Source organism: Ruditapes philippinarum, unplaced genomic scaffold, assembly GCF_026571515.1.
Source record: "Ruditapes philippinarum isolate M1 unplaced genomic scaffold, ASM2657151v2 ctg1937_1_1_1_1, whole genome shotgun sequence".
NCBI lineage: Eukaryota > Metazoa > Mollusca > Bivalvia > Venerida > Veneridae > Ruditapes > Ruditapes philippinarum.
In genome coordinates, this window is record NW_026861785.1 from 39716 (window position 1) to 64143 (window position 24428).

The 24428-nt window shown below is 33.0% G+C and overlaps 1 protein-coding gene across 2 annotated transcripts in view; it reads left to right on the forward strand.

The window, feature by feature from the left end:
* Window positions 1-3347: 3347 nt before the first annotated feature.
* The window catches only part of LOC132716804 (uncharacterized), a 44511-nt gene continuing 23430 nt past the window's right edge, over window positions 3348-24428 (forward strand). Inside the window, exons 1-11 of one of the 2 annotated variants that reach the window (XM_060700139.1) lie at window positions 3348-3590; window positions 10370-11155; window positions 14253-14362; window positions 15187-15303; window positions 16918-17003; window positions 19037-19101; window positions 20149-20303; window positions 21090-21329; window positions 22274-22461; window positions 23101-23269; window positions 23771-23878. In XM_060700139.1, coding sequence (XP_060556122.1) covers window positions 10476-11155; window positions 14253-14362; window positions 15187-15303; window positions 16918-17003; window positions 19037-19101; window positions 20149-20303; window positions 21090-21329; window positions 22274-22461; window positions 23101-23269; window positions 23771-23878 — 1918 coding nt within the window. In that variant the 5' untranslated portion in view covers window positions 3348-3590; window positions 10370-10475. Of the gene's footprint in view, window positions 3591-10255; window positions 11156-14252; window positions 14363-15186; window positions 15304-16917; window positions 17004-19036; window positions 19102-20148; window positions 20304-21089; window positions 21330-22273; window positions 22462-23100; window positions 23270-23770; window positions 23879-24428 lie in introns of those variants that run through there. The other variant, XM_060700140.1, reaches the window with a different exon arrangement.

The following is a 24428-nucleotide window of genomic DNA, read 5'->3' on the forward strand; positions in this document are numbered from 1 at the left end:
TCCATACTAGAAATGGATCTTTAATTTTGATTTAGTGATACGTACGTACTGTGTTACATGCCTTTTTAAAATATCTGGCATTTTACAGTCAATTAGTAATCTTATGAAAAGTATCTTAGAGTGATGTCGGACAAGAATTATTTATAATGCTACAAGCGAAACACATTTGATTAGGTATAAAATGTGCCGAGACATATTCTAGAAATATTCTAGAGAATATGTGTGTCGTAATTTCTAAATCTCGGGGTGAAAAAAACTAGAACATAAAATATATAGCAGATTTTAATAGATATGTTGGGATTTTAACTAATCAATTTAAAACAGGTAAGTACAAAAAAAAACGTGAATGCAGTTATTTTACGAGGAAATATCTGACGAGTTTAATCTTATTCATTGATTTTGCCTTTATCAATTAAACGACTCGTGCTGATGGTGTTTTAAGCAAGCTGCATATTGTTCGTTCTGGGAGTATTCAGTCCAAAACAATACGCCGAATGCCTTTAGTTGTTTACAAATTGCTTATGTGTCGAAGTTGATAGTTGCTTGTGGATAACTGGTAGGTATAATTATTATTATTATTATTATTATTATTATTATTATTATTATTATTATTATTATTATTATTTGGCTATTTTGCGCAATTTAACAAAGAAGGCAAAATTTTCATTTTTTAACAAATTTGAATATCAAGTTTAAAAAAACAACTTGTATGTGAAAAAATGATGAAATTCTCCTTCTTCATTTAGCCTATCAATTTCGCAAACTTAAAGAAAATGTGTTTTAGCAGAGACACTTTATGTCCAAATACATAATCTTTCACTAAATAAATGATTATTTTTGAATCTGAATCTCCACAACACAACAGGTTTTTAATGAATATGATATTTTGATGTATTAGACAAGGTGTTGTATCACATATTACAAAACGTTTATTTCAATTTAAATTGTTTATCTGAAAGTTAAACCTTTGTAATATGACACAAAGCAAACATTTGATATTCTAATATTACAACTGTGTCAGGTCAGGAAGGCACTGGGACAAACAAGAACATTGTAACAACCTATATAACATTTTTTTTACATTATTTTTAATTATCAAGTTTTCTTTTGTGTAGAATTTTAAAGTCAAATAAGCTTCCTAGCTTTTTTTGGTTGCGAAATACCGTGCATTATTTCAGGCCCAAACGTGTACCTGAAAAGAGCAACGAACTTCCGTAATATAGCTGGATAGGCTCCTCACATGTAAGAATACAAAGTCTCTGTCGGGATTCGAACTTATAATGAGGGATAAGTGATTCACAGTTACAGACATTATCCTCTCGACCAGGGAGGTCCGATAACACACCGCTATGCTATTTCGGATGCTTACTTAACAATACTTGTCTCTCACTACTGTGAGTTCGAATCCCGCCATGGATTTTTTTTCATGTTACGAAGCTATCCAACTAGGATACGGAAGATAGAAGTTTCTCCTCAAGTGCCGGTTCGAATCTCGCCATGGAAATTCTTTCACTTTATGAACCTATCTAGCTAGGATACGGAAGGTTGAAGGTTCTCATGGAGTGCCGGTTCGTACCTGAAATAAGTTATGTCTCCAGTAGTACGGAGTAATATCACGTATGACCATTGCGGTGTCGGCTTGGCTATTAACCCAAGAAAAAATTGTATTGTAGTCAATATAACATTAAAATGATACAATTCTTTATTATTTAAATGATTATAGCTTAACGAACGGGTTATAGGTCTTCTTTCCTGCTTTATAATACGTTCAACAACCCAGCTCAAGCCCTTAAGTCTGAAGGACGATATATGTGACGTGCAAGCCTATAAACTAAAAATTAACTTTAAAAACGCCATATACTTTTTGTTCTTATCATCTTTGTTACTGAAGCGATTGACTTTAGATTTCAAATCGTTCTCTTTTCCATTAGGGTATAGAAATGTGGGTTAAACTTTTATTGACATCTTAACATGCATGCTTTGTGGTGTAGAAATGATAAATATTTGAGTGTTTTTTCTTGATACTAATACAGAAATATCTTTATATCATAATTGATTTTTTTCTCATAGTTTTGTCTTACTTTACTGCGTCCATTATTTAATTAGTCGAGCGGGCTGTCTCCTGTGAAAGCTCTTGTTTAATTTGTTTCTTAACGTATATTGTTGAAAAATTTCATTCTTAAATCTTGGCTGTTGAAAATAATAATTTTAAATCCTTCCTTTTTCATTTAAAAGAGAGACTGATTAAAAAAGAGGTAGATCGCCTACATGTATCATTCGTTCAACCGTATGCTTTGTGCGTATTTATAAAAAACGCTTGGGAGATCATGCTGCGAAAGTATTATATCATACAAAGAAAATAAGTAAGTATTCGATCAAATCTGAGTTTGAAATCTCAGTAACTAATCACAGGCGGTGGTAGATCTAACCATTAAAGTATTAAACGCGACAGATAATATACAAATAGATTTTTAGTATTTTTTGTTTACTTTTATTTACATATACATAACGTGCTTTAAAAGGAAATATGTGGCGTGAAAGTGTTTCATTTACTTATGGTTATGAAATAGATGACTGTATGTGACAGATCTTATGTAACTAAATAATTATGTTCATGTAACAGTTCGTTTCATTTGCAGGAATGTTATAAAAAACCGATTATGTTATGTTTATATTATGTTTGTTTTATAAAAGAATCTGTCAACGTAATCTACTTTCCGTGCGTTCGTGTGTGCGTGTATGTGTGCGTCTGTGCGTGCGTGTGTGCGTGTATGCGTGTGTGTGTGTGTGTGTTCTCTATAACCTTATATATCTTCAGATAATAAATTAGTTAATAATCTATTTTTAAAAAGACATTTGACCGAGTCAAGTAGGTTTTTCATGTTATTATTCTGTATTATGTAGTTTATTTAGTGTAGTTTGATTGAAATAAAGAGTTTAATTCAAATTAAGACTTTAAAGATCACCTATAAATAACAATGAATTCTCTCGCGTTTGAAAACAGCTTTATGTCGTATTAATCCACGATATTGACAAATTAAGCTTCTTAAATACAGTGAAAAATATTTCATGATATTGTAAAAACGGTTTTCTGTAACGATATACTTATTTAGATGATGTGTTTGAAAAATAGCATAACAAAAGGAGTGACCATTTAAATCGTTTATCTAATAGCATGTGGTTAGTTTACAGGTCCAACAAAAATATGGTTTAACCGAAGTGAAAGTATTACAATTGTAACGAATAGTTGAACAAGAGTTAGTAACTATCAGTTTTAATCGTTTTTATTATTATTGTTATTTTGGAGTAAGTAAATTACTGCAATAAACACCTTTTTTTAAATATAGAAGCATCACAGCGTTTGTGTGTTGATTGTGAATACAACTTTCAATAATATCGGAAACATTCACCATCACATCTGAGAGAAAATATAGATATTGAAATATATCTATATATATTCTGTTCTGCGAAGTTGCCAGTATACTTTATATAGTGTGAACGGGTATCACTATAACTTATATATCAGTACAAGGGAATTAATATTATTGTGCTCCGGATCAAGTCTTTACTCTCCAAAGTCATTGTAAAAGGTAATTATTATGCATTATTTATTCTTTATTTATTCCTTAGTTTCGAATTCTGATTTCTCTTTAAACTGATGTTTAAAGGTAATAATTATGTTATATTTATTCTTTATTCTTTTTTATGTCCTTAGTTTCGAATTCTGATTACTCTTAAATCATGTTAAAAGGTAATAATAATGTAATATTTATTCTTTATTCTTATTTATGTCCTTAATTTCGAATTCTGATTACTCTTAAAATCATGTTAAAAGGTAATTATTATTACTATTCCTACTCCATATACTTATGACCTTAGTTTCGAATTTCGATTTTAGATTTGTAACATGTACAGAAAACAAATTAAAAGGAAATGTTACGTCTAATTGTTATAATTTCTTAACATTTAGACATTTCGTTTCAACGAATACGTTGATAACAAATACGTTAAAGCCTTTAATTAAAAAAAACAACAAAAAAACCCCAATAACTTTGTATATACTATTTGTATTTACAAAGTATATAGGAACCAACTTTTCAAAGTTGTTAATTGTGTGAGGTTCTTTCTTTCTTTTTTTTAGGTTAGTTTTAGCTAACTTTTTTTTGTTTAGATTTAACTCTTGTCTTTTGAAAAAAAAACGTATTTTAAGTCCAGCTTTGTCTATAATTATGAACCTCACTCGCGTGTGAAAATTACTTTGAATTATTTATTTTAGTGTGTGACTTGGTCGTTAAGTGACATAACAATCTTAGAACACCACGTCACCATTTCTCATTGATTTTGTTGCAGCATCGATGCTTACATAACTTCAATTTTTTTCATACATACTTTTAACATTTTTATTATTCTTTGAAATGATGACAAATACCTTAAGTTTTTTTTACCTAAACCTACATATTGAAGAACAGATATATGTTTGCCACTGTATTACACTGTTGGAGATGCTAAGGACGTTCTAAAAAGTATTCTTAAATATGTCGAAAATATTACATCTGTTTCATTTGCTCTTTACAATTTTGTGTAATGGTATTATTCATTTAACAAATCTTATCTGAAAAAATGCATGCTTATTCTTTGCTAAAGTAAGAATACATTTTGCCATCTTTTTTCTTAAATTTTGGACATGAAAGTTGTTAATTATACGGAAAGACTTAAGTCTAAAATTAACATTTGTGATAACTTTGCCTGGTTAATACTTTTGAATAACAAACAAAAACAAAATAAAAATAATATAAAACTAGCTATTAACAGTCTTTTTACATTTGAGCCGCGTCACGACAAAACCAACATAATGGGTTTGCGACCAGCATGGATCCAGACCAGCCTGCGCATCCGCGATCTATGCTGTTCGCTATCAGTTTCTCTACTTCATGTACTTGTAATAGGGTTGGTAAGCGAACAGCATGGATCCTGATCAGACTGCGCGGATGCGCAGGCTGGTCTGGATCCATGCTGGTCGCAAACCCATTATGTTGGTTTTGTCGTGACTCGGCTCATTTAATTCTGTAAAAGTGAGCGGTTTTTAAGGTTTTAACTTCCATAAAAAGATTAGGTAAAATACCATTTCTGTGGTAGTGTAATAAAGAAACACTATTATTATTATTTTTTATTTTATTTATTTTTTTATTGTATTTTTTTATTAGTGTAATAAAGAGAAATGGTGATTTTTGTGTAAGTGGGCCATCTAGTTATTGCAAGTTTTTGTCACGTGATTTAGCACTCAAAATTATTATGGATATTCATGATGGTAAATTTCGGTAGCTTTAATAGTAATAGTATTACTAATTATTAGGAGTAACATACGCTCCTGATTATTTCATATAAGTACACCAGTTCTTTTTTAATACATGGGTTAACATGCTATGGAATGATGCATTTTATGAAGCAGCTGATTGAGTGTCCGTGTCTGTCTGACAATACAATCATGCACACAACACACTTTCTTCTATCTTATTTCTAATCTTATTTAGCAACATCTGCAACTAAAGGCAGTGTCTATGTTTATGTAATGTCTTTGTCTTTCCTTGTGTTTCTGCATTATGTTGCGAATTCGGAATATAATTAAAACATATGTTACTATTTTAAAAATCAAAAACGATTCTAGATATCAAAATGCTGTACGATTATTTTACTCGCAATGCTGTTTAAAAACAGTCGTAACAAATATGGGTTGGAAATATTTTGCAGATTTTTTTTTCAAGTTCTGTATATCTTGATTTAAAAGGGTCATTCTTTTACTAATCATAATTGGTCATCGTTTTTTTAATAACATATTTGAAATGTGACGGAATTGTCATCAAGGGTCTTGGAATTCTTCAATACTAGTAGGTGAAATTGCCTGGGATACTGTTCAGTTCTGGGACGCTTGTACTGTAGTTATATTATCACGTGATATATCGTCATGTTCTTTTATTTATGAGAAGGAACTCTCACCCCTGTTCATTATGAATGCTTTTGGTGATATTTGGTCCCACTCTTCGTTTTTGTGCTTTGTTATAAGGAATACCATCTTGCGTTTTCTAAATTCTTTGTTTTATATTATATGAGCCGCGTCACGACAAAAACAACATGACCAGCGTGGATCAAGACCAGCTTGCGCATCCGCGCAGTCTGATCAGAATCCATGCTGTTCGCTTTCAGTTTCTCTACTTGTTATAGGGTTTGTAAGAGAACAGCATGGATCCTGATCAGACTGCGCGGATGCGCAGGCTGGTCTGGATCCACGATGGTCGCAAACCCATTATGTTGGTTTTGTCGTGACACGGCTCATATATACAATTGATAGTTCGGTGACTAGTCTTTCAATAATTGATCAGACGACATTGTCCTTGTGTTTTTTTTGGTAACGGATTGCTTTGAGTAATTGAGACCTGCTCGTATTTCCTTTAGCTTCGGGTCTGTCTGCCACTAATTTAGTAAGAAATCACTTGATGACATCACACTTCCTGATTATCTTAGTTATGGGTCTGTTTGGTATTTTCATCCTGACCAAATTCCAAAATTGGTACCACGCATAGTCATAGTTGTGCTAATAACCGTCCGTTTTTGGGGTTATGGGTTTCGCCTCAGCCTCGCTTTAATATGTTACTCATCTGCTGCAGAAACACGCGCTTTTTAATAATACATGCAACGTCTGCGATAGATACAATCTCATATTTCATACCAAAGTTACAAACCAAAAGTACATTTGTTTGACTGATGGTGTCTTAACGAGTTTTTTTAAAGGGACATTAAAAAACATTTGTTTTACGTCAGTCTTTATGTTATATGAGCAAATCTGTTACATTTATTCTCATAAAAACACTTTATAAATCAATGCTTTTTCTTTTTAAAGCTCTCGTCGCTTACAACAGAGCAGGGTATTTTGAGTATTTAAGTTAGAACAGCCATTGCCCGAACAGAGCACCGCATATATGATAAACTGTATGTCCATTCTTTTACATAAATTCATCTATAAATTGTTCTCTTAAATGACCTTCAAAGTTTGCCGCTGTCCAGTGTCATGCCATGATCTTTGTTTGTGCGTCTTATATATCGTAAAAGGCCCGATCTACAAAAGTGTTATTTTTCTACGTGATAGAAACAGTATTCCTGTTTGAATACATCTATGAACATGTAATTTTTAAACAATTTACAATACATTTAATTGGATCATAACAATTATACATGCTTATTTGGCCTTTTCGCATATAAAACATGGTCATTTTATGTCTCAAACTGGCTAAGAATGAACAAGAAAAGCTTCAGGATGAGGATTGTAAAGAAACAACATCTTAGCAATAACAAAAGTACTCGTACAATCATTGCGAAATTTTTTATACAATTTATCAATTACTTGATAATTTTGTTGCACCAATAAAACCCTTCAACATATAAGAAAGTACGTTTATCATTGTCGTCTAGGTAAACGTGTGTTCATCGTCACCAACGGGGCAATGCAACTGGTACAAATATCTCTCGATTAAGAAAAAGAGAAATTTCATGCGCCATTAAATGGAACCTCCTTTTTTAAATATACGTATGAAAGACGTGTTAGTAGTGCCAGATGGAGTAGCCGGTTATCGAACTTTCAAGTCCTGGATTTGTGGTCAGTCAGACATTAGTCTTTTATATTAGATGGTGACATTTGAGATTTAAGGTTAAAGGTGTAAATACTGAACAAAAACAAAAAAACAACACAAAAAACAAACGCACGAAAACTTAAAGTCGTGTATCATAGTTTGGAGTCCTTTCTATTGAAAATATGTAAGAGAGAGAGAGTTGAATTGCATACACCATACATGCATCGTGTGTCAACTGGAGTGCTGGGTCCAAGGTTATAAAGAAATAATCTGAGCTCAAACTGAGATTTCCATTATTTGATTGGCCAGAAACCAGCTCAGAATGCAAATTGACTAATGAAAATGTTCAGATTTTAGTTCGAACTCAGAAAAAGGATTTAAAACCTAGAGGCCAGGTATTAGGGTATTAGTTACCTGCACTTTATGTTACGCACCGGTCGGGGATAAAACTAGAGCATGCTCGTTGATTGGCTAATTTTTTTTCTTGGGTTAACTCATTGTGACGACAGGGAACGAGATAAAGATAGAAAAAATATAATCAGATGCTTGTACGTTGGTTTAATTTTCTGGGGTTTCATATTGTAACGGCAGTGAACGTGCTTTTATTTTTGCCTATGATACGCCCCTCGTACAATTCAGATAACCTCGTGTTTCGATGCTCTTTCTATTACTTAACGATATAGAACAAGATGCTCTTTCTATTACATAATATTCTAGAACTAAACGTTGTATAGTTATAAATAGTGGTTATATATACATGAATACATATTCTCACTTCTTACGAGGATTTATATTTATAATTTGTTCTGATTTATTCATTGGGGTGTAATGCTCTGGCTTATGAGCTTAAATATTTAATCACGGCGGAGATTATTGCATTAGTAAAGGACATCGGACAAGGTCTTAGACTAGTTATAGTATAATGGTTGTTTATAACCATTTTGCACCAGATTTACTCAATTACCAATCTAGTCATTTACTTAGTACATAAATACTGTCTATGACCCGGTTTAAAAACAAGGTTAAGTCTACACCAGCTAGAAAATACATGTAATATAATTGAAAGAAACAACTTTCTCAAAAGAGAATTATCATAATATGTCATTTTGACACCCACCCACTTAACCATTTGATATCGATCAATCATTATCAAAACATTTTTTTCATGTAAGATTTCAATTTTACTTCGGGTGAAACATATACATTTCTTTTTTTACTTAAAGGCACATTATGCCTCCCTCAGAAATCGATGTACATTAAATTCATTTGATATGTCAAACATGTGTTTAATAATGTTTTAATAATGGATTTAGAGCATGTAAGATGTTTTACAACTGAAGAAAGTAGTAGTTTGACTTCGATACAAAATACTTATTTACTATAATTTTACCAATTACCAACAAAGCAAAAGTTGTTCATCTATATGGCAAATGAGTATTTTTTTTATTTTTGAAATTGTAACAAGATACACAAAATTTAAAGTTTTTGTGAAATGAAAATGATAGTATTTCTTAGGCATAATTGGCCTTTAATTTTATCTATCCACACGATGTAGAAGAAAACTACTGCTATTTCATTCAGTGATCAACATAAAAAAAATAATATCAAAACTATCCGCTATTAACAACTATGTCAAGCATCACTTTAATGTTATTCAAACTGTTCTTAAGATGAATTTATGATGCTATGTTATTGGTGAGATAGCCATAGAATAATGATTATTAAACGATTTAAAAAAGCAATTTAATAAAAGTTATTATTGAACGATTTAAAATACTATATAAAAACTTTTTTATTGTATTGTTATCATTAATGATTGCAATAAAGTAAGGGTTATCATTAAATGACTTACAGTATTATTATTATTATTATTATTATTATTATTATTATTATCATCATCATCACCTGTATATCTTCGACTATTCGGAAGCAATAAAGATGTATATATCATCATCATCATCATCACCACCATCATCATCATTATTATTATCATCATCATGATCGTCATCATCATCATCACACCATCATCATCATCATTATTATTTTTTTTTATTATTATTATTATTATTATTATTATTGTTATTAGTGAGTATGGGTTTAAGTAGAGTGATGGTGTTAATTAGGCGCACGACCTTTCACCTAATTTTCTCTCCTCTTTTATTGGTTGTGGTTATTATTGCTGCATGGAAAAACTGAGCTGTTTGTCAAACATGATAGAATTTCAATGCAGCAGAAGGCAATATTATTTTACAAGTCTAAAAAGCTAGGATATTAAATATTAATGACGTTTAATGTTTCTTACAAGTTGAAAAGTAGCATATGCTCAGCAGCGTGTATTTTAGTGTATCAGTGGCATTTATACTAGTTTAAACTTTAAACGACACTTTAAAAACATTTTTAATCTTTCTGCTAAATCACTTTGCGATAAAGTGTTTTACAAATGCACTTTTTGAAAAATAAATCTTAATACGCATCCCCAGTTTTCATTACCTACATGTTTATTGGATGGTATAGATATCTAGATATGTTGTAACAATATTTACTTTATATCGGAAAATTCTTGTCGCTTAAATGGAAAAAAGTAATATAAAATGAATATCGATTAGTGAAAACGAATGAAGAATGTACCAGCTTGCTTATTACATGAATATCTCACAGGTCATGTGAACCTTTCAATATGTTTTAAAAAGAAAATGTGCTACATTACAGGTTATGTTCATTTCTTATACCTACTTTGTCTTTTACAGAGACCTGTAAAACCGTGAAAACCGCAGTCATCAACCTGAAAACCGAATAATGGGAACTAACGAAAAGATTTTGATAAATATCTGAATTTTCCGTAATTTTCTGGACATGAACGTTTTACAGAACTTGTTGGCTATTTTTGCAAGTTTCGTATGTCTTCAGTCAAGTTTGGATACGACGGTGGTTTTGGGAGAAATCCATGGTGATATTTTTACAAATTGCGGAGGAATATACGAAACTCCTCAAGGTGTTTTGTCGACTCCAAATTTCCCGGCATCATATCCAACACCATTGTACTGCGAATGGCTTATACATGCGCCACCGGGCAAGAAAATAGTTCTATATTTCACCCAGAATTTTATGAAAGATTCGATCTACATCTCGTCATATGATTATTATGAAGACATCAACCTCTATGTAGGACGTAAAGAATTAGGTCAAATATTCTGGGAGCACGACTTGGCGTTTTTAGTAGAATACAAGCCGTACGTGTTAATTCAGTTTTCCGTCGAGGCGATCGGCAACCGGCATCTACGGGTAATAGATCATTTACTAGATGTTTATGGATTCAACATCACCTACGAATTTATAGACATTGAAAATGACTTAGTAAAACAAACATGTTCAGTGAAAACTTGTTCATATCTAGGTAACTGTATTGCCTCGTCCGATTTCTCGGAGTATTCCTGCCGTTGTTTTGAGAAATTCTTTGGGGAAAATTGCCAGTATGGACCTTACTGCGATCCGGCAAATGGAATTAACCTTTGCTCAAATGGAGGCCTTTGCAAGTAAGTTTGATCTATGATACTTTCGTTTTATGCATATTGTAAAGAAAATGTGAAATAAAAACTCAGGCAGAGTGATTCTTATATTTGTACATGTATAAAAGCTTTGTCAACTGTAATGAAAAGGTATACAAGACCATGTTCTGCAAACTTTTACCGTAATGGTTTCGTGCATACTCCTTTGCTATCCATACAGATATTTTGGAATGAATATGGTTGTATGTATTTCTATTCTAAAACCACATATGTGCAGTTACATTTGATAAATCTATGATTTTCTTCAGAATTGAGGAAACTTCCTTAAGGAAAAAATGCAAAATTTATCACAAACGAACTAATGAATTCATTACCCCTGTACATGTAAGAAAGAAACTGTTAATCAGCACGGAATACGAGGGAGATAAGCGAAACCTAGAAATTATATTACGTTTTATTTCGACTTTTCGCTTAAGATTTTGGGCCGAAAACTCCAAATAAGCCTGACAATTATGGTGTCAAAAGACGCCAAGTTTTTAACTTTTTTATGTTAAAATTAAACCATGAAAAGTGAAAATAACATTATTTATTTCTAGTCAGGTCGAAAAGTAGATGGCTGAAACAGGTTTCCGTAGTTAAAGCGAGACAAATAACATTTAAATGACAAGTATTATATTGGCGTAAGAAACAGCTGTTTAATTAAATAATTGTACATCTTCATGTCAACCTAATTACGTATTGCGTGAGATACTGTATTACATTGCAAAAAGAAGAGTATATTATATCAACAAATCGGTCGTTTGATATAAATAGCGTTTAAATGGTATGGTAGACGCTTAACATTTCTACATCTTAATTAATGTTTTAACATGTACGTAACGTCATCCACAGCTGCGATCAGAATTTAAAGCGGCCACGAATCATTTTGTAAAAAGCTGACGGTGATAATGGTTAATTAGTTAGCATAAAATGTAATGAATGGTTACTTAATTAATTCATGTATAACTCTGTCTGCTTGTATTATATTTTTTCTTATTTCTTTCTTTTTTACTTTCATTTATGTAAATAACATTTCTTTATTTAAATAACATTTATTAATAAATTAATTAAAATTAATTTATTTATTTATCTATTTATTTACTTATTTGTTTATTTATTTTATTTATTTGATGGAGGGAATTTTCTTCCTATTAGAGCACCTCGTGCTCATAGTCGCACATATGATAATTATAAATGATAAAGTTTTATTTACATGTATGAGAGTGTAAAGCTGTTACCGGTAGCTTACGTAGCAGGGGGGCGTTGTATTCTAAAACAAGCTCAGTAGGTACCGTACGATTAGCTCAATAGGTTGAGCATTGGACTATGAATCGTGCGACCCGGGTTCGATTCCCGGACGGTGCAGGTCACTTTCGATGTAATCATGAAATCTTTTCTAAGGTCATTCGCATTGTACCTCTGATCTGGCATGTGCAGAAGCTACGTACTGTTCCATACGAAATTGATAGCAACTTGTACGCCTTCCCAGGAACGATGCGGCGACTGAACTGTGATCTGGTAAATTCAATGTGGCACCCTGTCGTTCGCAACACCACCACGTTATATTCTGTTTCTTGGTTAATCGATGTGGACCGAATATTAAAGGCATTTTTGCTTATAGTTGTTTTAAGCATTATAATATATTCAAGTCATTTCTACGGTATAAAACTATGTTAATGCATAAAGAAAATTCTATAATAACCGTGACCACAGTGTATTAGAGACAACAGAAGTTTTTTTAAACCAGAATTTGACGTTTAACATAGCATATCATAGCATAGCATAGCGTAGACATGCGTAGCGTAACGTAACGGAACGGAACGGAACGGAACGTAGCGTAGCGTAACGTAACGTAACGTAACGTGACGTGACGTGACTTGACATGACATGACATGACATGACATGACATGACATGACATGACATGACATGACATGACATGACATGACATGACATGGCATGGCATGGCATGGCATAGCATAACATAACATATCATAACATAACATAGTTTAAAAATAAATTTCTAGTGTATATATCAGTCGCATCTTAGTATCTTTCAAATGTGTCACATATTTTAAGCTATTAAAATAAATAACGATCGAGACAGTTGAAAGAACGCAGCTGAACGAAAGCTGCTTTGTCTTTTTTCTTTCTTTTCTTTTTATTTTAAAATCCACTTTAGCTGACTCGGTGTTTAAAGGCATAAACGGTCCAATAAACGCTTTTGAAGGATGAACGCAGTTTATTGGTATTAGATATTTTTCAAAGATAAAATCAGTCACATTCGTTAAAGTATGCCACACTCGGTAACGTAGAAATTAGCCAAGTAACAATTGGTAGGGTGTGTAAAAACTAGTGGCGTAAATAACCAATCGGTAAAGTATATATCAAATGGTATGTTACAGTTGGTAAAAACAGCATATTTAAAATAATAATCGGTAAGGTATATAGCTATCATTTACATAAATTTAGCTTTCATTATTTTAAAGAAATCGGTAACGTAACGTGTGACAATCTGTAACATATACATGTGTATTATGTAATAATCGGTAATGTTTGCAAAATACCCGGTACGTATATAACAATTGATGAAATAAACAAGTATTTAATATGTAAAAATCAATAACGTATGTTGGAACCCATTACTTGTGTTAAAGGTGGAAAACTTATGTTACAACTAAGTAACGTACGTACCTTTTGATAACGTAAGTGATGGTCGGTTATATAAGTTACACTCGATATTGCATGTCAGTAACCTTAACAATTGGTATATATGAGCCAGAGAATAATAATAAAACAATTAGTTTACGTATCCAGCTAAGAGGCAGTATCATAGATAATATTCAGCAATGTCTAAAATAATGTACAAAAATTGTTTCAATTAGCAAACATATAGACAAAATTGATACTATTCTTAAGTATTCGATGAATTACAAACATGATTTTTGTCCAATCAAACCAGGACACAGATATGTTCCACTACCATTGAATCATATGAACTGTTAAAATACCTAGGCAGCATGCTATTTAAGGATATGGACATGTGCGCTTCTTATAATAAACTTTATTGGTTGTTTATGCTTGCAGGTATTTCTTCGGTTCTTTGATCAACCAGTGTGTATGCCCGGAAGGCTTCGAAGGAGCCTATTGTGAAAGGTCTGCAGGCGAAGTCCTTAACGTAACCGTGTTACCAGAAGGTAAGCATTTCCTTTTCTGATTTTCATTCACATCAAGGAGTTACTTGAAGGAAGAGTTATATTTGTAGTTATGTTATAAAGAATTCTATGTAAACAGGCTTCCTAAAATGCTGAACACTTGCGCTTAACACTTCTGTCATATTTGTAACCTAGTGTGGTCTACCGGCCAATAGGCAAATAAAAATAAAATAAAACAAGTGACGGGCACCCTGTGTTCAAGCTGTCACAGCCACAGTACTCGAATCACTTGTCCCTCACTGTTGCGAGTTCGAATCCCGTCAGAATGATTCGAGTCTAGTGCCTGGAAGAGACTTGAAAAGGGCACATGTTTTTGGGTTTCTGTGTTTTTTTTCTGCCACCAGTAAAGCTGAAAATGATACAAATTGATTAATGATACAATTTTTTTCTGCACTCTTTTGAGTATTTGCCTATGAGAGCATATAGTTCAAGACCTACAGAGATAATATTCCACTTTTTTGTCTCTTTATTCTGTGAAATTCTATTGACATTTCATTAAGCTTCTCATTTTTACCGTCTACTTTATTTTAAGTTGTGTGATATCGCTCTTCCTGTAGCAGAAAAGCCGTAGGAAAGCTTAAGAACGTTGAAAAACAGTTTTATGCAGCATATTAAAATGTATGATCAGACAGGTGGCATGCTGTTGCTCTGCATATTATCTTATGTACTTTTAGGAACTGCATAACAAATTTCCTCAAATTTTTGCGTTTCATTGTGGTGTTGTGAATACACATGAACTTTTATCAATTTTTCAAAACATGGTTATAATTGAGATAGTAAACATGTATTTAATGTATCTATAACAGAATGTTCAGCTCTCAAGTGTAGCCACACGTGTGAGGTGGACTTCACAGGTCAGCCACAGTGCTATTGTCCGGACGGCTATGCAATAGAAGAAGATAATGAAACCTGCACACCTATCGGTAACACTTTAATTTCACAATATACCTTTTTCTGTTCATGACTTTCATGACCGGCAATACGACGGTGGCTTGCTGATTTTTCGTATATATTTATTCCTGGGCGGAAGTGGCCTTGTGAAATAATAAATTTGTTTGCCATAAGATATTTATAATGTAAAAAAGTGACTGATTCAGCCAACTGCAGAAAAGGTAGCCCCAATGGTAATAATTGTGATGACATCAAAATAAAGTTAAAAATAGTCTAGATATATTGAGTCAATCAGCACGAAGAAAATAGAATTAGAACGCAATGGCTGGTTTGGTGTAGTGGTCCGTGCTTTGAGTCCAAACTGCGGTGTGCAGATTTTTCGTGTGATTATTCTGTGTATATTGTGATCGAGGGAATGATTACGTTCTATGATAAAAATTATACATGGTATTGAGACACAGTGGGTAGGTTCCTATCGCTGTAAGTCCGAATCCAGTCTCATACGGTGAAATCTTTCATGTGAAGAAGCCATGTAGCCTGGCTTGCAGATGCTCGGGGTTTTTTTTTTGGTTTTTTTTTTACGAAAATGCCAGCTTGTTCCAACACAATGGTAAGGCAACTTAAATGTGTCCTCTAAAGTGAAGCTAAAATATCGCAATTTAAAACAAAACGTGTTATTTTATTTTATTGATCTATTAACGAAATTAAAGTACGCTTAAAAGAAAGACATTGAAAAAAAAGAGATTTTTTTCGCTATCAAAACAGTACGTACATATACATTACTTGTAACAATTTAGTCAGACTTATGTGAAGTTCTACATTTATATTATTGCTCTAAGAACGTTCAAAGAAAATAAACCCCATTACAAGTATCATTACCCAAAATGCTAGGAATTGCCGGTTAGCTTAATATTCGAAAAATATTGAAAATATTGTTGTTTTTTTTTTCGCAAAAAAGACTCCTTCCTCAACAATAAAGCTTATATTTCTTCTTTTTTTAAAAATTCCGAATATTGCACCCAACTGGAGACTACACACTGATTTCCAGCTTCGTTATCAAGATAGTAGTTCATTTCTATATATAAGTAGCCATTCAAAAATATGGCGGATGACGTGCCCTTTAGGCGCCTCTTCTGATGTTTTTGGTCGTATTGTTATCATGCGTTATTAAATTTTCGATTCTGATTGGCTATGGGCAAGCGGTGTAGGGGTAGAGATGATCAAATCTTGATACTTTTATATGTCGCCGTCCAGAAATTCCAAAATGCGACAATAAATAAGATCAACATTACATTGTCTAAGGTCGTTCGCATTACTGACATAAGGCCATGAACGTAAAGTATATAATTATATAGAAACTTTTATAGTATATTTTCTTAAATCCACCGCGAATGAAATAATGAATAAGCAAATGGCTCAAGCTGTTGCAAGCACGTTATTTCCTTCTTTTGTGGGTTTGTTACGTTTTTATTTTGCTATTTTTCTGTCTTTTCGCAATCTTATTATATCTTATTTAAACATCAATTAAATTGATTTTTTATGTGAACAGATATGTCGATGCATTATGCAAAATTTAATGTATGCGCTTAACTGTGCAATCGTTAAAGTGCAATAGACACTAAACTTAAGTCTTTTTGTCGTTTCAGATCGATATCGCTTTGACGTTGCAATACAATTTCAGAAAACGATCAGAAGTCCATCAGTCATAGAAAAAGAGAAAATAAAAAATCAGGTAGGCAGTGTATAAAAATTTACCTCGACAAGTAAATTGTAAAGTCGCCACATGATCTTTACAGTGAAGGTTATTGAAGTGATCCCCTCCAATAATGTTATAAAATAAATAAATAAACGACCGAGGTTTCATTATCTTAAATAGATATGCGTTGTTCTTTGAACTCACCTTTTCTTTTATTCTTCTTTGACTTCAAAATATTGCATTTGTATAGAAAAAGCATCGATCTCAGCTTGTTTTTTTTTCTTGTTAAAGGCAATAGAAAAGTATAATTACAACCACAACCTGGCTCTTGAAGTGCAAAAAATGTAGCATAAGTATATTAAAAATGGTTTCAAGCCTTTGTAAATTGTCTACCATAGCATGCGACTCATCTGGCAGCTCGATACCAGATGAAATTTTCGGCATGGTTAAAACTATCCAATGTGTGACTGTAGTTATGTTAAACTCGTGCTATACTAAAGAAAAGTACACGAAGGAATTTACGTAACCCATATATTGAAATGTATCGTATAAATCCATATATCCTAACGCAAATTACTATATCGTAGACATTAATTGTCAAATATTGCTTCAACTATGTTATATACCTGCCATAAACCATATGTTGTTACTATGGTGTCTCATTTGTGCCAAAACAAATGTGCCTTGTTTTCGTCATAAACATGTTGTCTTTTTTATTGCATATATCTGTCGTGTTTTCGTCACAAATATGTCATGTCATGGCGTTTTCGTGCTTGCAATAGGTAAGAAAAGTCATTTACAAGAAAGAGTCACGTCTTGTCATTTTCTTGTTGTTTTGTTATTTACTTACCCTAAAACGACGTGACCTGAATTTGCCACTCTAAAATAAGGAGTGTTTGTCTCCGACCGGTGAATATCGTTCTGAATAATTGATGGAACAAGTGCGGGTAGATTACCGACATAACAGATGGAATTCACCCATAACACTTTACGTTAAGTGAATCAAGATTTCTATCTTTGTTGAAATATTAATGAGAGGACCAATGTACCTGAATAACCTAGATGTATGAACTTGTCTGTAAATAATTCTATTTTTGATTTTGCTGAAATATGATTCTGCTGAAATATGATTCAATACAATTTTGCTAAACTTCATTTCGTTATTTTTGTGATATGTATTTTATAATTTTGCTTACAAAATGATTTTATATTATTGAAGCAACATGCCTCCTGATTCACGTTAATTTTTATGAATATTTTGAAAATGTATTTAAAAGTAAAATATTGTGAAGTGAACAAAGAAAGTAATTTACACATTGCAGACGGCACTTACAATCCACGTTAGAAACGCAGTAGAATGATATGATTGAAACTGCAAAATCAGTCATTAACCGCACATAACATGTGAATAATTAATTAAATATTGAATCTTTTTTTACTTTTCTTAAGATCTTAATACATTTTGCTAAAGATTGAATTTCTTGAAATATTTTGGATCATCTGGAGGCGTGCAGCTTTAAGAGGGATATAGGTTTATGATGTTGCTAAATATATACATGTAATATATTGCTGGTACATGTATATATTTCATCATGTTGCTCACATATAGATTTGTGTGAACTATGCCTATCTTGTTACGAATAAAATCATGTAACCCCCTGTGAAACTGTAATACATATAGATTGTTAGCAATAAATATGCATAAAATTATTCATAAGATTTATATGCATGTAATATATGACTCTTGATGTATGACCTATTTTCATAACAGTTTTACAATACCATTCTAATGACATTAGTAGATGTCAATATAATATTGAAAGAATACCTTTGGTAGACAAAGAAGAATTAGAATAAATTTACATTTGAATTCCCAAAGCGGAGCAATGTATCATTTTGATTTTCGAACTGAATTTACTGCAATATTAGAGAGTAATCGGCGTGCAAAGCTAAATGGATATTGAATTTTAATCTTAATATCTATTGTTATTTTTCCTCAAATTAAGATATATCAGATATATGTTTGCTGAAGTTATATTTGATGAATTTTATTTATCCTATATTTCCAGATCCGTAAAACATTGACGGAGAATGGCATTACGACATTATCTAATTTAAAAATTCGACGGTTCAGGTAAAATATAATTGAGCCGCGTCACGACAAAACCAACATAGTGCGTTCAGGATCCATGTTGTTCGCTTACCAACTCTATTACAAGTAGAGAAACTGATAGCGAACAGCATGGATCCTGATCAGACTGCGCGGATGCGCAGGCTGCTCTGGATCCATGCTGGTCACAAACCCATTATGTTGGTTTTGTCGTGACGCGGCTCATATTATATTCATATATTGTACCTTGATAATTCGTACATGTGTTAAGTTATGCATCGGAACTATTTTTAAAAATAATCAATGATAATCTTCCGCTTTCCTTCTTATAACAATAGCTAAACAGGCACGTAATTCCTCTTTTTTTCTTGTAAAAATAGGGAAAGGGATACGTAATTTCTCGCTAACAATAGCTCATGAGGCACGTAATTCCTCGCTTTTTTATGATAATAGCTAAAGAGGCACGTAATTCCTGACGTTCTTTCTTATAATTATATTAATATAATAATTATATTATAAAGGGAACGCGTCAAACTCTCACACTGATTACCTCCCTTGGCAGAATTGTAATAATAATAATTGTTATCTCTGTACTGATAAGGGGAGATCACTGCGTAGGAGATTGGGGACGTGTAATTCCTCGCCTTTTTTCTTATAACAATAGCTAGTAATATTAAGATAACTTTGTAATACTGGTAAAAATAACTAAGGCGGCACATTTTTAATGTGATCTCATAAAATATATGTCCATAAAGTTGGCGATTCCTTAAAAGAAATAAGCAATATATGAGCCGCGTCATGACAAAACCAACATAATGGGTTTGCGACCAGCATGGATCCATGCTGTTCGCTTACCAACTCTTTTACAATTAGAGAAACTGATAGCGAACAGCATGGATCCTGATCAGACTGCGCGGATGCGCAGGCTGGTCTGGATCCATGCTGGCCGCAAACCCATTATGTTGGTTTTGTCATGACACGGCTCATATATAAACGGTCTATTCTGATCTTGCTGGAATCAAGTACTTCTTTAAATTATCTATAATAAGAATGATGCATCTCTTTAAACAGAAATACCACAGAAACGACAGTGATGGAGTTTTATTTTTATTGTTTGGTATCTGAGGTGGGGTTGGTACAAGCAGCACTGCACGCAGTCAGTCAACATCGTGTTGTGTCTGGGCACCAGCTGAAAAAGAAAACACTTAAATATGAAAAGAATCCGGGTATGAACTTCTTTCTGTATGTTTTATTTAATTAATTAAAAGTCAGTAGGGTTAAGTAGGCTGAATTTGTTTAGATAAAAAAGGCAATCTGACCGTAGCGTTGAGTTGAGTGTTGATAATGTAACTGAATAAAAATACTCGACTGTTTCGGCCACATCTGGTGACCTTAACTTAAAGAAAATAATTATGTACTGATCAATAAATTAATGAGTTAGAAGTGACATTTTTATTGTTAATTATACATACAATGTATATAAATGACCTTGATGATATACTTGGATTTGATTATTGTAAATGGGTATATAGAGTCATTATTGCCAACAGGCAAGACATTGCTTGGTCTAAATGTATGTGTTGGCCCACTTACTGTGGGATGGATGAAAAAGGTAAGTGAGGGCATTGGGGAAAATGCTCCCCCGTGAAATTGTTTAAATCTGGATTGTCCGGAATGCGGGCTTTTTTTTTTTTTTGGAGGATGAATATCGTAATATGATCAGTGATTTAAAAAAAATTGCAGGTGGACAAATAGTTCTATTTTTTCAATTTGTTTGGAAAAACGTATAGTCCTCCCATGTCTACACGGGCTATAGAAAGAAGCTACGCCACTGGCTAAATGCCTGTGAACACATTTTTGTTTTAAATATCTAATACATTAACTTTACATCTTTACATATTATTTCCAACTTACAAACACCCTTTTTATTTTGGAAAAATCTATGTCGAAATACATGTACACTCTTGCTGAATAATTACTTGCTAACTGTAAAAGATTTGTGTTTATTACAGAGCTGGTATTATCCGAGGTCATGAACTATGACCCTCATCCAACCCTCCGAGGGAAAATGTTAACCCTTGTGTGCGCTGCGAAGGGATCACAGAATTTAAGGTTTCGTTGGTTTAAGGACAATGTTCATGTTGACACAAGTTTAACCTCGAGGAACGCATGGGAGACAATTGTACCTCATACTGTACATGGAATGTACCTCTCTGTTCTAAATATAGACAGTGTGATGCCGATTGACCAAGGTAATTTGTTTGAATTCAGTTTCAGTTTGTTTGAATATCACCGACCGTATTTGTCTTCTTTAGTTGTTTGTAACCCCGCGAGTGGCTCTGAAAACTTTCATATGACAATGTTGTCCAGCTTACTTACGGAACGTCGGGGGTTTACCCTTTCTTGCCTAACATAATGCACGGAGGGGCACCTAGAGTCTTTCACCATGACTACAGCTGATTAATCTCAGAATTAAAAGCTTTTACAGTGTTGGTACCACGAAAAGCCAAACCCCCCTTAAAAACAAGCGAGGCACAATAAGTTGTCTTTTTTTGCCTTTTTTTGTTCTGAAAGACATGACAAAAGAATCAAAGAAAAGTGAATCTGTTGGAAAACAGAGCTTATCAACAAAGTGCAATATTTGTTTAATATTTATAATGTAAAAGACCAAGGGCATTGGTTCAAATAGCATAAATGGTGTAATGCGAGTTATTTTATTAGCATTATGACTATATAAAGTTTTTATAGCATTATTGTCGTAAACATGTGTTTATGATCTCATGTTGTTCTTTATATAGAAAGTTAATTGTTCTTAATATAGTTTAACACTATATTATAGTAACTTTTCATTGTGTGTAAAAATGTGAATAATACAAAGCAAATATTGCAGTTGGGCTACTGAATTAGCAACATCCCTCCCCATAAAGTCTAAATTGATACATATTTCTTTCGGATTCTTCCCATGTAATGCAAAAATCTGACTTAAAGACGAAAGTGTTATAACAAAAATGAAACTAAGTACATAGAAAGTGTCTGGACACTAAAGGTTTATGAAAGCGAATAATTCATTTGTTTTGTTGTTAGAAGCATGCTTATGTTACATATAATTTAAGTCTTATTGTTATTTAGGAGCTGATTTTAACCAGATTGTAACAAATATATAAGAAGAGTAACGTTTTCATGTCTATATTTACAGGTGTATTTACCTGTCAGGTAGAGGATTTTGGTGAGTCTGTCACCGGAAGTGTGGACGTCACCGTCAACAATTACCCACGGGTACAGTTAGACCCAATGTCCTTGAGTGTAAATAAAGGGGAAATGATAACATTCAAATGCCTTTCACCAGACGACAGTTGGCAACAGTTTACATATGAGTGGTATAAGGTAACTTAAGGGCCCATTATGCCCCAGAAATGCTTTTATTTTTATTTCTCAAAAACTTTTTTATTTTTGGTGTACTTTTATAGTTTCCAAAAAATTATTCATTGGCCAATTACCTGAATCATCTTTTTTTTCTTTTGCTTTTTTGGTAATTAATTAAGTTATATTGATTAAGTATTTTATATAGAAGTCAAAATACCAATTTGTTTACATTTTGCTGCTTGTGTGCCATTTAATTTTGTATTGAGCGCTACTTTTTCAGGTAGCAAGCATCTAATATGCTCTTTTTTTGTTGTTGTCGTCTTTTTTGTATAAATGAAGTCAATATATATAGGTAATGACAAATTACAGTGTGTTAGTGGTAGTATACTAAAATGACATAAAGTAACAAAAGTATATCAAGAGATCGGTTATATTTTTACACTTGTCTGTAACTTGTCAAATTTAATCTTATTAAGTGTAATATTTCACACCATGGAACAGTAAGCTATTTTTTTCAACGAATACCTTCAATATTCTATAATTTGACGTGAAAAAAACCATATGATTAAAATCATTATTATAATCTTAGAATGATCTACATGTCAAGGTCGTAAAGAAAGGTCATTTTATTAGTAAGAATACACTATTTTCTATTTTTAGAATGGAATCAAGATTTTAGCAAATTCACAAACCGAGTATGCAGAGCAAATGTATCCTACTGGAGTTCGACTTGTGGTGCAAGGCGTCCAAGTACACGGTGAATACACCTGTAAAGTTACCAATGAGGCCGGGTCTGCCAACGTGTCAGCTTATGTCTTCGTCATAAATGGTAATTTCTTTTGTTGTTGTTGTTGTTGCTGTTGGGTTTTAAGTCGCACCAACACGGTATAGGTCATATGACGACTGTTTCAGCTTTACTGGTTGAGGAAGACCTCGAGTGCCCTTCCGTGTATTATTTCAGGCACAAACGGGAACCTGAGTAGAACAACCGACGTTCCGTAAGCAAGCTGGATATATATAGCTTCCTCACATGAAATAATCCGAAGTCCCTGTCGGGATTCGAACTCATAGCGTTGAGGAGCAAGTGGTTTGAAGTCAATGACTACTCGGCCACGGAGTTTACCCTTAATGATAATATGACAACGTAGACACTAAAGAATTTCAGTTAAACTAGAGTGCAAAGTGAGTTCAGTTTGATGCGTATATATTTCTGTGTATTAGGCGATCTAACGACACTAATCTGTCGGATTCCATTTTGAAATTCTACATTTTATACGAACATGCTAACAAATATATCAGAAAGTTGGTTTAATCAAGAATTCTGTTGCAGATAATACAACGGTACAGTTCTGTTTGAGGAGTTATGTAGGGGAGGTAATGTGGTCAAATACTTCCGGTAACCATTTTGACGTCCAGCGTTGTCCAACAGAACAAGGAGGTGCGTATTCCCTTATTACATTAAATAACCAAAACATATTTAGTGGCTAAATGAATTTCTAAGCTGACTGATGTAATATGATATATTCACACCTATCCTTTCATTACTTACTAACTTAATTAAAAAATGTATAAAAGTACCACAAAATAAGTCATTTATCATATAAATCATGTATTGTAATCCCGATATGTTTATTGTTGTGGTGTTGTTTTATTCAGTCACAACTTTAATATCACAGGAACAATTGTCCCGTCGGATTTTCTTAAAATGAGCCGCGTCACGACAAAATCAACTTAGTGGGTTTGCGACCAGCATGGATCCAGACCAGCCTGCGCATCCGCGCAGTCTGATCAGGATCCATGCTGTTCGCTTAACAATTCCCAATTACAAGAAATTGATAGCGAACAGCATGGATCCTGATCAGACTGCGCGGATGCGCAGGCTGGTCTTGGCGCAGGCTGGTCTGGATCCATGCTGATCGCAAACGCACTATGTTGGTTTTGTCGTGACGCGACTCAAATGTATCTTTATACAGTATTGCAATATTATT